Source organism: Elephantulus edwardii, unplaced genomic scaffold (genome assembly GCF_000299155.1).
Source record: "Elephantulus edwardii isolate Elephantulus edwardi_28Jun2011 unplaced genomic scaffold, EleEdw1.0 scaffold00127, whole genome shotgun sequence".
In the NCBI taxonomy this organism is placed as follows: domain Eukaryota; kingdom Metazoa; phylum Chordata; class Mammalia; order Macroscelidea; family Macroscelididae; genus Elephantulus; species Elephantulus edwardii.
In genome coordinates this window covers 2,370,724-2,384,707 of record NW_006399877.1, presented here as the reverse complement: position 1 = coordinate 2,384,707, position 13,984 = coordinate 2,370,724, and the positions used below count along the sequence as shown (strand labels likewise).

The 13,984-nt window shown below is 58.8% G+C and overlaps 2 protein-coding genes across 2 annotated transcripts in view; both read left to right on the top strand.

Moving 5' to 3' along the window:
• SCLY (selenocysteine lyase) overlaps positions 1-8,549 on the top strand; it is a 35,324-nt gene extending 26,775 nt beyond the window's left edge. The window contains exons 7-11 of the mRNA XM_006893511.1: positions 4,216-4,252; positions 5,736-5,819; positions 6,596-6,695; positions 6,893-6,968; positions 8,375-8,549. Coding sequence (XP_006893573.1) covers positions 4,216-4,252; positions 5,736-5,819; positions 6,596-6,695; positions 6,893-6,968; positions 8,375-8,549 — 472 coding nt within the window. The remainder of the gene's footprint in view (positions 1-4,215; positions 4,253-5,735; positions 5,820-6,595; positions 6,696-6,892; positions 6,969-8,374) is intronic.
• A 1,839-nt stretch (positions 8,550-10,388) lies between these two features.
• The window catches only part of ESPNL (espin-like), a 22,416-nt gene continuing 18,820 nt past the window's right edge, over positions 10,389-13,984 (top strand). Inside the window, exons 1-3 of the mRNA XM_006893442.1 lie at positions 10,389-10,682; positions 11,509-11,699; positions 13,657-13,843. Of these exons, the coding sequence (XP_006893504.1) occupies positions 10,389-10,682; positions 11,509-11,699; positions 13,657-13,843 (672 nt within the window). The remainder of the gene's footprint in view (positions 10,683-11,508; positions 11,700-13,656; positions 13,844-13,984) is intronic.

Below are 13,984 nucleotides of genomic sequence, written 5' to 3'. Positions count from 1 at the left end.
TAGTCCTTGGTTTTAGTCCTAGGTCCATGATCCACCTTGAGTTGGTTTTTGTGTATGGAGTGAGGTGTGGGTCTTGCTTGAGTCTTTTGCAGAAACAACAACTTTTAAAAGAAATCAAAGATTTCAATAAAATGGAAAGGCATCATATTCTTGGAGTGGGGAATTTTATATAATATAGGATGACAGTTCTTTAAAAATTGAAGTATAACTGAATACATCTCCTACTAAAATGAGATCTTTTTCTGTACATCTGGACAAGGTTCTTCAAGACCCACAGATACAGACCCAGCGGATTTCTGAGAAAGGTACAAAATGGGCTCAAGACAAGGAGGAGAACTTTCCGGTAACTGGCTCTGGAGGAAGTGGGCATGCACACGGAGAAGCCTCAGTCCAAGTCTGATGCCTTAGAAAACGTAACTCACAGACTCAAATGCAAACAGACGACTGTGAGCTTTAGGAAAACGCAAGGAGGAATCCGTGCGATTCAGGACTGCGCAAACAGATCTTAGACTTGACAATAGCACATGACACAGAAGGCAAAAAAAAGTATGAATTGGCATTATAAAAATTAAAAGTGGGTGCTCTATCAAAGGCCTTGTTAAGAAGGTTAAAATGATAAACTAGTCTTTTTGCCCAGCTGTCACTATGCAGCCGTCTGGATACTAGCCACATGCAGCCTGTCAAGCCGGAGTCACCAGGGTGTTGGGCAGGACTGACTCACAAGGACAGTGCACGGAGGTGCGCATGGAGTTCCTGGACGACCCCGGCCCCTCCATCATCCACAACATCAAAGGGCCAGTGCGTGAGGGCAGCGTACGCGCCTGCTGGAGTCAGAATGAGAGCACTGGTCCTGCATGTCTCCTCTACCACCTGGCCCATGGGGACAATCTTCATTGTTCAGGAAAATAATGAACTAAAAAAAAAAAGGATAAGCTACAGAAGTAGAAAAAAGAAGGTGCAGATCACATAGACACCAAAGGAGTGGGACCTAGAATTATAAAGAACTCTTCAAAACACAACAGCAGAAACCCAGCGATCTGGCCAGAAAAGGGTGGACGTCTTCTCATGAAAGAGAACACACATGACACACACGTGAAACTGTTTCTATCAGGAAATGCAGGTGGGAACCGCGACGAGGTTCACACCCATCTGAATGTCTAAAATAAAAAATACAGCGAGAGCGCCACGTGCTGGTGAGAACGCGAGGAATCCAGGACTTCCCTCACTGCCCCTGGACGGAGCTGGCACAGCTGCTGTGGACAGTCGGTGGACAGTCAGCCAGTTCCTGTAAGAACGAAGCCTGTAGCTATCACACAACCCCTGGGTTTCACTCCTTGACGTTTGTCCCAAGGAGCGAAGACGGTGTGTGCATTGAAGCCACACACGTATTTGCAGGAGGTTTATTTGTAAGATCCCAGGCCTGGAAATGAACCGGATGTCTTCCAGCAGGAACATCCAAACGACTGCGGTCCATCTGCCTCATGGATCCCGCGGTACTGCAGACTGTTGATGTGTCCAGAAAGGTGGCTGAGTCCCCAGAGACAGTGCTGGGTCAGTCCCCACATGTTCCAGGCTGTGATTTAATTCACAAGACAACCTGAGAACAGCAGAATCCCGGAAATGGAAGACAGAGAGGGTGTTAATAGGGATTAAGGAGAGGGTATGGGCAGAGGGACAGCGGGAATGACTGTCGAACACAGTGTGAGGGACGCTCATGGGGATGGAATGTTCTAGAGCATGCCTGTGTCAGTGCAAGACCCTGCCTGTGACTCTGAACCATAGTTTTGGTAGACATTTGTGGAAACTGAGTAGAGAGCACACGGTCTCTGTATAATGTTTTACAAGTTCATGTGTCTCATTTATAATCTCAAAGCGTTTCACTACAATGTGTGAGAAATGAGAAGCAGCCGCTCAGAGCTGTAGACAGGCGGGGAGCAGGCTTGAACTTACCATCAGAGGAGGGAGAGAAGTACAGCGCTGGAAGCGGGAGTGGGGAGGGCCTGGGTGCAGGACAGGGTGGTGCATAGGGAGCCCCCCGGCTGGCTCACACTGGTGGCTTCTCCAGGCCATGACAGGTCACAGGTCGCAGTGAGACTTGACCATCCCGCAGTGACTGGACTCTAAGCCCGCAGTGAGAAGCGGTGTGGACTGAGGACAAAGCCAGGCCTCGCTGTCCCCAGCTCAGCCCTCACCCAGCACCTGAGCGCCCGTCCCAGGGGAACGGAGCTGACGCATCAGAACAGAATCCGGGTGGCCGGCCCTCTGTCCTACCACGCTCTCCGCACCATTTATCTTGTTATCTGCTGCTTTGCCAGCAGGATCCGGTTCCGGCAGTTTGAGAAGATTTTATTCAGCCGAAGCTCGTCAGTGAAAAAATTCTGTGTCGTCTGTTTATGTGTTATTTTCCTGGAAATGAGCACATAGGTCTGTTTTTCCAGTTTGTTGGATCAACGTGTAGGAAACACTGGCCATCAGAGGTTCCTAGTCCTTCTCCTGCGTGTGTACACACACACACACACACACACACACACACACACACACTCATACATGCTCACAAGTTGCTCATACCCCGACACACACATACACACACACTTACACCCAGCACACATGTTCACATTTCCTGCACACACATAGACCCTCTTGCACGCTTACACACTCAACTCATACACTCCACACACACACACACACACACACACGTGTTCATGTACAATACCTCACATCCCATCCACACACATCCCACACTCATACACCTGATATCCACACACACCCCCTACCACATGCATACACTCCCCGCCCCCACACACACCCCATGCACACTCACACCACACACTCACACTTTACACACATACCCCACCTGCACAAACACATACCCAGTGCACACAGACACCACACAGTCTCACAGACACTCGGGCATGTGCACACACAGTGATGCCGGGCACCCCTCTCACCGGAAGCCTTCCTTCTCATGAAGGGGTTCCTCAGAGGTAACCCTGGTTACCGGGATCGTTCTGGGCGTTCGACTGTGGAGGCAGAACCAACCGTGTATAACTAAGGAATCCCAGGTGGGTACCGTGCTCGGACAGAGCCTGTGTGTGGACAGAGGAGACAGGTGCTTGACGAGCGGGACTTTCACCGACCTTAAAAGGTGTGCTGAGCAAACACTCAGGAACTGTGCTCCAGGGAGCAGAATGTGCCCCGAGGACTGGAGGAAGATGAGCCACCAGCCTGACACACGCACAGAGCACGGCCGGGCCGGCTGACGGTGAAGAGGTCGCGAAGCACTTACTGGTAAAAAGAAACTACAACCTTCAGTGTGGATTTCACCACCACAGAAAGAAAACACAGTTTCTCACCACTGGACCTATAGATGACATCATGATAGATGGAGAAAACATTGAACTTGTCAAGGACCCACCATCAACACCCAGCGAAACAGCAGTAAGAAATCAGACAACATACTGCATTGGGCAAATCTGCTGTGAAAAACCCCGACACGTCAAAAAGCCAGGGTGCCGCTTTGAGGATAAGGTGCCCTGCCCCAAGCCACGGAACTGGTGTTCACTTCCTGTGCACGTGAAAGCTGGACAAGGAAGAAGGAAGGATTTCCCTGCATTACGATGTTGGTGAAGAATGCTGAGCACGTGTGGACGCTAGCAGAATAAACAAATCTGTGTCACGGGAGTATGTCCAGTGCTCCATAGAAAGATCGCTCCCATACACGCTGTCAGGAGGGCCATTTCCGGGAGGACATGGTGCTTGAAGAGCCGAGGGACAGTGGGAACAGTAAGTGCCTCCATGTGACACAGTGACAGTGGCCACAGCACAGGGGTTGGGACGGTGCAGCACTGGGCAGCATTCCACTCTACTGTCCTGAGGGCCACAGGAGCCACGACCCACAACCCAGACCTGACTGTGGGGGCTGAAGTGGAGAGAGCTCTGGGCCACGCGGGAGGAGGGTGCCCCCAACAGGGAAGGCCAGCTTCGGACACCCCACATTTTGCATTCACATCCGAGCCACGGCTGTCACACCTTGATGTGGATGGAGGCCATCGGTCACATCTGCCGTTGTGACTCCAGGGGCCTGCTCTAGGAAGCCCTTAGTGCGATGGCTCATGTACCCGCACCGGGAGGCAGCCTGGGACACCTGTCCATAGGACCTCATCGCGTTGTGCATGTGCTCTGCGCAGGTCAGGATTTAACCCTTGTCTCTCGCAGGACGGAGAACACGCCGATGATCGCGGGCCTCGGGAAGGTAAGCCGACTCCGCTGTGCGCTGGCATGGGCATGACGAGCTGGCCTGCTGCCCAGGGTGGGAGGTGCCACGCCCAGGGGCAGAGCTGAGGGCTGCTCAGAAGGGCCTTTCATTGGGGAAAGGTCAGTTCAGGGCCGTGTTTTTGTTGCTCTTGGGAACCTTGGACAGAATGATTCATTGGCTCGCCCATCAGTCTCCAGAGGTCTCTGGCTGTCCAGGACTTGGTTGTCAGTCAGTTCTTACTTGTGGGGACACCACGGGACAGAAGAGGAGCCAATAGCGGTTTCTAGGCTGGAATCTTTGCAGAGACACATTCCAGACATGCTCTTCTGTGGTCCTGCTGGCTGGGTCTGAACCACCAACCTTTAGGTTGACCAGGGACCTTAGGAGGTCGTGTTGTGGAGTGACACAGGAAAAAGCTAGGGTTCCCCTCCCTTCCTGGACAGCCCCAACAGACGCGGGGAGTACCGCGCTTCCCTGCGCTAAGCAGGGCACGCACTTTTCTTCCTTTGTTTCCTACTGCAGAGGAGAGCTACCTTGACACTGTGGTGTCCTGTGCAGTAAGTCCACTTCTGCCCAGGAGACTGTGACACACGGTGCCCATCCATCAGGTTCTGCCCAGGCGACCCTGACACATGGTGCCCCTCCATCAGGTTCTGTGCAGGCAACTCTCACACGTGATGACCCTCTGCAGCTTCCTAGCCTGGGATCTTTTATTGAGGAGACTGTCTATCTTTCTTCCAAGGACTGGCTGGTAGATTTAAACACTGACCTTTTGGCTAGCAGCCGGGCACGTTGCATGCTCTGCCATCAGGGCTTATTAGGTGTGTAACAGCAGGATGAGAAGTCTGACAAGTGAGGAGGACCCTGTGTGACAGTGGCCTGAAGTGGGCACATGTAGATGGGAATAAAGCACCTGTGGATTGCCGGGCTGCCTCGGGCATTTAACTTGTTAGGAAATGGTGCCTCGAAGCACAGCCAGATGGAAGGCGACCGAGCAAGGAGGGCGAGCCAGCCGCCTGGTGCCACTCTCCCCGAGCCCACTGCTGTAGCCCCGTCTCTGGCCTGGCCACCTCAGTGACCGTCTTCCCCTTTTCTGCTCACTCTTTTCCAAGCGGTGGGGCTCTCGTGGCCTAGTGGGTGTGGAGTTGCAGCTGCACCCTGGGAGGGAAATGGGCAGCAATCTCCTGTGTGATTTACAGCCTCTAAAAAGCACTGGAGCGGCTGTAAGAGCAGTTTTTACCCCTAAACATGACATTCTCCTCCAGAGTCCCCTGACAGCATGCCCAAAGTACAAAAACAGGTCACAGCATCCTTCCCTCGAAGATGCACGCAGGACATGCTGCCTCCAAGCCAGGAGGAGGCAGTGTCCGGTCTGTTGTGCCTGAGATCACTGAGTCTCCTGCCCTCGGTTTCACCCTGGTGGGTGCGCGCCCTCTGCCCCCTACCCTTGTCCTGCTGAGCAGAATGTGTCTGTCCTCAGGCCGCAGAGCTGGTGAGCGAGAACTGCGAGGTTTACGAAGCCCACATGAGAGAGATCAGAGATTACCTGGAGGAGCAGCTGCAGGTGAGCCTAGGCCCCGCCACAAGGGGGCAACTGAAGGCCACCCAGTGATGCGCATGGACCCGCCTGGAGAGGAGGGGGCTGGACGGGACAGCCAGGGGGAGGAGGAAGGACCAGAGGGAGAATCAGATCAGCGTCTCACCTGCTGGGATCCTCACGTTGGAACTGACCCCTAGCTGACCCTCCAGCGGGTTTTCACAGGCAGGGAACCTCGAGGGAGGAGGTTGTGCACTCTTGTCTAGAGCCGTGGAGCGGTTGGGGGCCTCGAACCGCGTGCCTTTGGTCTGACAGTGCAGTTCCTTACGACCAGGCCGCCAGAGCCTCAGCCTCACTGTGTGGCGTGGAGGGGGAACCGACCCCAGCTGACCCTCCAGCGGGTTTTCAGCCACAGTCTGTGATGGTCCCCTCCGCTCACATGGTCTCGTTCCGTCTACTTTCCTGCGTCCCTCATGGTCGCTCCCCTATGTCAGGAAGATGCCTCCTCCTCCGAGCTTACAGCCGACTCCTGCCCACCCATCGGGTTTCCAAGGCTGTGAAGGACTAGATGGTCCGTCCTTCTCCCAAGAAGCTGCTGATGGGTTTGAAACACTGCAGATGTTAGCAGTTGAACGCAGTGCTGATCACAGCCCCAGAGCTCCCTGCGTGTATAAACCCCAGAGCTCCCTGCGTGTATCAACACCCCGTCAGTGTAAGTGTTGATGTCTATAAACGTGTGTTTCCCAGAACGTGGCTGGGTGTGTGCTGTGACATTGTCGCTGCTCCTTCCTGGCCCTTTTCAGGCTGCATTTGGGAAGAGAACCTGCTTCAACAGCCACTTTCCAGGGACAGAGCGACTCCCTAACACCTGTAATGTTTCCATCCAGGGACCCCAGCTGCAAGGTGATTTGGCTCCCTCGTCCCACCCTGATGGTCTGTGTTGCTCTGGGACAAGGGAGGAGGATGTCTTTTCTCCCAGAACTCCATGGGGGTGCAGAAGGGACACCTGACCTGGGAGGCCCCCAAGGGAAGTGAATGCAGACAGTCAACAGGACTGGGGTGAGGCCAACACTGTCTCAGGACCACCCTCTCCCTGGCAGGCCGCCTGGTGCTCGCCCAGTGCAGGACGCTGCTGGCCAGTGTGGGTGCCGCATGCCACTCGGACCTCGGGGACCAGTAAGTGCTGACACATGCCGTTCACAATGTGACGGGTACCGTGTCACTGCCTGGCTCCCTGTTATCGTCCAGCCCCCATTAGGGCTCTCAAAGGGCAAGGGGTCTGTGTTTGCATGGCTGACTGTGGACATGAGCCGTGCTGGCCCCAAGGGGCTGGAGAGGGGCTGTGCTGCAGGGGATGGCCAGGTGCCCGTGTGAGCTCCAGAGAGAGGAAGGGGTGAGCTCTGGGGAGGGAGGCTCTGGATTTGGGGGTGGCGGTGCTTCTCTTCTTTGAGGGAAGAGTTGGGGAGAGAGACGAACCCCGATAATGTGGCCTCCATGTAAAAGCTGGGGTTGGAGGGTGTGGGGGGGGGGTCGCTGTCCCCTCTGGCTGTCCTCTTCCTCATCATGTGCTTACCACACCTGAGGTGGGAAACTGAGGCACGGGTCAATGAGGACAGCGCCTACCATCTCAGCAGACAGTTTGGGGTCCCAGGGGTGGGCAGACCCCGCTTGCTTATAGCTGCAGGTGGGGAGGCAGGTGCCCTTGGTGGCCTGTGTTGGAGGCAGTAGAAGGAGAAGTCTTGTTGGAGGCAGTAGAAGGAGAAGTCTACCTGGAGGGGGTGTGGTGTGGGGCTGTGCAGGCCTGAGCAGAGGAGAAGCCTGGGGGGCATCTGGGATCCCACTGGCTCCTGGGTTGTGGGGGCAAAGGACAGGGGTCATCAGGCCAGAGCCCCTGCCTTCAGGCAGAGGTGGAAATGCAGGGGACATTTCCCAGGCTGGGGTCAGTGATCCCGCCTTCCCAGCTCCGCCCCACCAGGCACTGGGACCATGAGGGGGTGCAGTGGGGCTGGGTGCTGGTCGGCTCTGGCCTGCTGACCGACCACCTCCTAGAAGTCTCCTGTTATGGAACCACATCTTAGGTCAGTAACTGTGGGTCCTGCCGTGAGCCAGAGAACTCTGGGCAAGGAGAGGGTTACATCAGGGCAGCAAAACTAAAGGGCAGTGGCTCGAATCCCCCAGCTGCTCCAAGGAGAGAGACGGGCAGTCTCGTGAAGATCCCCTCAGAGAGCCCGCGGGCGGCCATGGGGTCGGTGGGCACCGCGGCCCTGGTTCCGGGTAGACAAGGAGCCCTGCTGGCCTGGTGGGTGGTCATCGGCTGCTCCCGGGAAGGATGACGCAGCAGTGGCTCCCCTAAAGATGGCGGCCGAGTCAGAATCAGCCCTGCAGCAGCGGGGAGGCCTGGGGCTCTCAGTGCGTGTGAGCCGAGCTCTGGGGCCTTCTAGTCCCTCCCAGAGGAGTAGACCCTTCTGTCCCACTAGACCTTTCCCCAGAAGTACCTGGGGGCTCTGGCCGCTGACCCCTCTCCTTCCTTCCCCAGGAATACTGCGGGTGGGGGCTCTGACGGCTGACCCCTCTCCTTCCAGGCCCTCCCCAGTGCTGCTGAGCTGTGGAGTCCCTGTTGACGTGGCCCGGAACGCCCTCCGGCTCAGCGTGGGGCGCAGCACCACCCGGGCAGAGGTGGACCTTGTGGTGGAGGACCTGAAGCGGGCTGTGGCCCGGCTGGACACCCCGAAGGCCGAGGCTGGCCCTCCACTGTGAGCCTAGAGCTTGGAGCAGAGCAGCCCGAGTGCCCACCACTCTCCAGGACCATGGCCTCCTCCTCCCGCAGGGCCAGGAGGTGATGGCTTCCTGGCTTCTCGGAGTCTCCACCTTGTCCTGCCGCCTGAGGGCCAGCAACCTGGGAGTGCATGGCAGGCTCACTTTCCCACAAGAGTCCTGAAGAGGCCAGCTGTCCCCCAGTCACCCCCAGGCCCAGGGACACCCCCCTCACATAGGACAGTCACCCCCAGGCCCACGGCACCCACTTCACACAGGACAGTCACCCCCCTCACATAGGACAGTCACCCCCCTCACATAGGACAGTCACCCCCCTCACATAGGACAGTCACCCCCAGGTCCAGGGACACCCACCTCACATGAGATGGTCACCCTCTAGGCCAGGGACCCACCTCACATGGACCCACCCGCAGGCCCAGGGACATGTATCTACATGGGACAGTCAGTCACAGGCCAGGGGCACACCCACACAGGATGGCCACTTGTGTCATGTCCAGTGGTCAGATGGACATGGATACACATAGGTGGGTGGGCTGCCCTCAGGACAATAGCTGAGTGCTCGCTGTCCTGTCCTCTCTGTGACTATGACAGCAGACGAGGTCCCTCCCCTGCACCTCTGTGGGGTCCACATCCACACCCTTGGCCAGCTGTGACCGCCTGGATGGCTGCCCCTCTGACACCAGCAGGCCACTGTCGCCCTCTCGGGCCCCCAGTGGATGTGGGGCAGGTGTGATCAGTGGTCCTCCTGGTCCCCAGGGTGGGATGTGGGCTGTGAGCCGGCCTCCGTGGTCACCTCCTTCACTAAAGGACTCTTCACCTGTCTGAGGACGTTGCCACACGTGCCACCACCCTGGTGTCACAGGGACATCCACACGGGATGTATTTTCTGAGAACGACCGGTCAGCATGCAGCCTTCAGTTAGGAGTTGTGTGAAGACCTGGAACGGACAGTAATAAACACCCTGGATCCACCATGCTGCATCTGGTGCTCTGCGGGGGAAGCCTGGTCCCTGGCGGGGTTCTGTCCACGCACCTGACACTGAGGGAGCAGGGCCACGTGCTAGCACCCATCTCATCACAGCACAGGGGTGTGGAAAGACCCCACCCTGAGGTTCTTGGGGGGCAGGTCCAGTGTGATGGGGCTATGGTGTCCCCCTCAGGGAAGAACAGTCTGGAAAGGGTGGACGGGCTTGCCACTGGCTGGAGGCCAGGCAAATGACCTCTCCCACCTCAGACCACACCCTGCATTATCTGCAGGGTCCACAGCGCCCACAGCAGGGCATGGAGAGCCCTGTGAAGTCGCCCCCTTCCCCTGGGCTAAGAGGCCACAGGCCAGGGGTCCAGGAGCCAAGTGTGGATTTGCTGCTGTGCTTCAGAGCACTAGCCCCCAGCAGGTCACTGCTGTGTAGACACCCCACTTGGTGGACAGGTGCACCCCTCTGGCCCCAGGTGCCTGCTCTGGCCCAGGCAGCTTGCCCCAGGCCCATGGAAAAGTCCACTTGGGCCTGCTGCTGCCCAGAGAGGACATTCGCACCAAGCAGACACACAAGGTGCTAGACACCCACAGGGATAGACCAGCACCCCCCACTTACCCTGCCTCCTCGTCCCTGGGGGACCTCACAGTGCATCCACAGCCCCCGGCCCCCATGGGGAGTGGCGTGGACCCATGGCCCCCCTGCCCGGCACTCGCCGCCTCCCATCTGCGCTCAGCGTTGTTATCGGTAACCGGATCCGGGGGCTCGTGCCCACGGCTGAAACAGGAAGCCTGGCCTGTGGGCGCAGAGCGGAGCCACTGGGGTGCCAGGTTGCTGGGTGGCTGGGCATGGCGGAGCAGCGGGCGCTGGTGGCCGCCAAGCAGGGAGACCGGGCAGCCTTGGAGCGGCTCCTGACGGAGGGGGCCCTGGGCTCGGGCCCCACCGATGCACTGGGCGCCGGCCTGGTCCACCTCGCCGCGCGCGCCGGCCACCTGGACTGCGTGAAGCTGCTGGTGCAGCAGGCCCGGCTTCCCGGCAACCAGCGGGCCCACAACGGGGCCACCCCGGCCCACGACGCAGCTGCCACCGGCCACCTGGCTGAACTGTGCTGGCTGGTCCGCGAGGGGGGCTGTGGCCTGCAGGTGAGGGGGCTGTGGGCTGCAGGGCAGTGGGGAGGTGTGAACCCAGGTGCTCTGACACCAGCATGCTGAGGACTCAGTCCTGGTTCTTTGTACTCATCTGTCCATGGGGACACACTATCAGCCCGTGGCTGGTTCAAATCCCAGGTCACCCCAAGCAGACCTGCATTCCTAGAAAGTCCCAGCGGCCTCCTCCACCCTAGGGTCTTCACTCTCCTCCCACATGCCTGCTGTCCGCCCCGCACAGGAGCCACGGCCTGGGGTGGGTAAAGCCAGTGTCAGGAGCCCTCAGGCAGTAGAGCTGAGGGTAGGAGGTGGGAGCCGTGGGTGGGTGTGGGGTGGACAAGGCTCAAGGCGCTGCTGGGGACACAGACAGCTAAATATTGGTGGACAGTCACCCTGCTGGGCTCCCCTCCAGGGCCCAGCTCCCCTTATCCTGCCTGCCCTGTCCCCACGTCCATTGTCCTTAAAGCCTTGGGAGCCACGGCCAGCCCCTGACCAGACAGGCCTCTCCCAAAGGCTGCTGTGATCTGCTGGGTCCCTGGACAGGGACTAGGAGCTTGCCGCCCACCCAAGTCTGGCCTGGGCACTCTTGGCAGGTGGCACCTCAATGGCCAAGAGGAGAAGCCTGTGGACACTGGGGGCAGCCCCGTCACCTCCTGGAGTGGACCTGGCCCCTGGCTGGAGTGCTGTGGTGGGGCCCAGTGCACACGGAGTAGGGAGAAGGGTGGGCAGGGTGGCCTGGTCAGACCGGAGCTCTACCCACAATGCTCTGGTGGGACAGCCTGGCTGGCCGCTGGGCTCACAGCCCCACCTTTGGCCCCTACAGGACCAAGATGGCTCAGGAGTATCCCCTCTGCACCTGGCTGCCCGGTTTGGACACCCCGTAGTAGTGGAGTGGCTGCTTCGAGAGGGCCATTCAGCCACACTGGCCACCCTGGAGGGGGCCTTGCCCCTGCACCACGCCGCTGTCAGTGGAGACCTGACCTGTCTGAAGCTCCTGGTGGCTGCCCACAGCAGGTGCGGCACCCACATAGGAGCCAGGAGCGGGCCTGGGAGGGTCTAGCAGGGGCACACTGTCCCAGGGAGGGGACCAAGGGGGCAAGGTTTAGAGCTGGGTCAGGAAGGGCTTGGTGCCCTCCTGGTGTAAGGCCAGGCGTGGTGGGAGGTGGATGTTTTACCATGAGGGGTGAGGGCCCTGGAACAGCCTACACACAGCCTGTGGGCCACTGAGAGAGCGACTGCCGACAGGGGGGGTGCCCTGTGCCATGTGCAGCAAACAAGGGTCCCTGAGGGCTGAAGGCAGCTGGTCAGGTGGCCTGGACGTGCCCTCCATGCTGGGACCCTCAGGGAAGGTGTAGGAGGGTGGGTGCAGTTTGACTCCCATCTGGGCCTCTCTGCCCAGCACAGACACCCACTGTGAGGCACAGGGGCCTCGGGACCCCGTTTCTGGGTTTCTGGTTTCCTGCCGAGAGTGGAACTCCTGGCCACGGGTCCTCAGCTCCAGGTTCTCATGACTCCACTCCCCCACCCCGTGTCCCTCTGTCCGTGCGCTGGCCTGTGACAGGCCTCGGCAGCTCAAGTGCAGTGCCATTGTCCCCCCTGTGTGTCCTGAAGCCCTCTCAGCCCCACGATGCTGTCAGAAGCGTGGTCATCGTAGCAGTTGCTATCACTTGAAAACCAGCCTTCAGTCGCCCACACTTGTGTCACAAACCAGCTCCCAGTCACAGACACCACCACCCCCAGTTATTTAAAAGCACGAACACACATATGTTCATGTCTACAGTCACACGCTCACATGCACGTCCACCTATACTTAACACACGTTCACGGACACATGTTGCACATTTCACACAGCCCCTCACAACACACAGTACGCACGCACGTCCACACACGTGTATGAACACACAGGCGCACTCTCACGTAAGCTTACACACCACGCACCCACATGCATGCACACATCGTTCTCACAGAAATACAAAGCCACACACACATTCTCACACTCTCAAACACACACATGAAAGGTCACACACGTACAACGCACACACTCCCACGTTTGTACTCCCAGGCACGTGTACACACATTCTAATTCTCTCTAAAGGCACGGAGGCCGCTGGACCTGGCGCCACTCCCACCTCCACTGCCTATCTGAGCTGAGACCAGCTTGCTGCAGGCCCACCGGCCAGGCCACGGTGACCTCTCTGACCTCCCCCACATTCGTACTGAGCTGCCTGTCCCACCCTGGCAGCGTCCTGAGAGTGTTGAGAGTCACAGTGCCCGCTGCATGGGGTCCTGACCGGACTCAAGGTGCAGGGACCACTCCCTACATGATTTTCACCTCCCTGGGACCCCAGTAAGGGAGGAGCTCCAGGCCCTGCAGTCAAGTGTCCTATATGGGCGTGGCTGGTTGCTGCCGCCAGGGGCCTGTTCAGTTCCCTGCAGCCTGGCGCTGGGGATCTGGGCTCCCTTTGTGTGATGTAGGGGAGGGTAGAGTGGGTAAGGGGCCCTTCTCTGGTCCCTCTGTCCTGCCGTGTCCCATCAAGGCAGGACTGACTCATAGCTGACCCTCCAGTGGGTTTTCAGAGGCAGTAAATCACGGGAGGAGACAGCCCGTCCTTCTCCTGTGGTTGAAGCCTTTGGGTTGGCAGCGCAGCTCCTTACCTCTAAACTCCTGCCTACAGCCCTGGATCAGGGATCAATCTAAAGAGGCCTGGGCGCGTGCAGCCCGCAGGGGTGGCAGGCAGGGGGCACTGGCCGCTGGCGTCAGGCTGACCACTCACCCCTTGCACTGAGATCGCGTCCCTGGAGGTCAGCCCCGTGTGCTGTGCAGTGTGATGGCCATGGGGACGGTCAAGGGCCATTCCGCTGTCCCTGCCTCGGATGACGGTGCTGCAGGTGGCCCTGCGGGGGTGGACACCGCCCTGGCCAAATGGCGGCCCTCCAGACCCCGCGCCCCTGACACCGCCTCCTCCCACAGCGCCGTGAACCGCAGGACGCGCAGCGGCGCCTCCCCCCTCTACCTGGCCTGCCAGGAGGGCCACCTGCACCTGGCACAGTTCCTGGTCAAGGACTGCGGCGCCGACGTGCGTTTGCGCGCCCTGGACGGCATGAGCGCACTGCATGCGGCCGCTGCCCGCGGCCACTACTCGCTCGTTGTCTGGCTGGTGAGTGGGCACCAGAGCCCTTCCTGCCTCTGCCATGCCGGCTCCGTCCCCGGGCCCAGCTTGACCACCTGAGGCGTGGGCACCCACAGCTGTGGGGGTCAGGCTGAGCAGACATGCCTCCCCCTCCCCCCGTCCCACCGC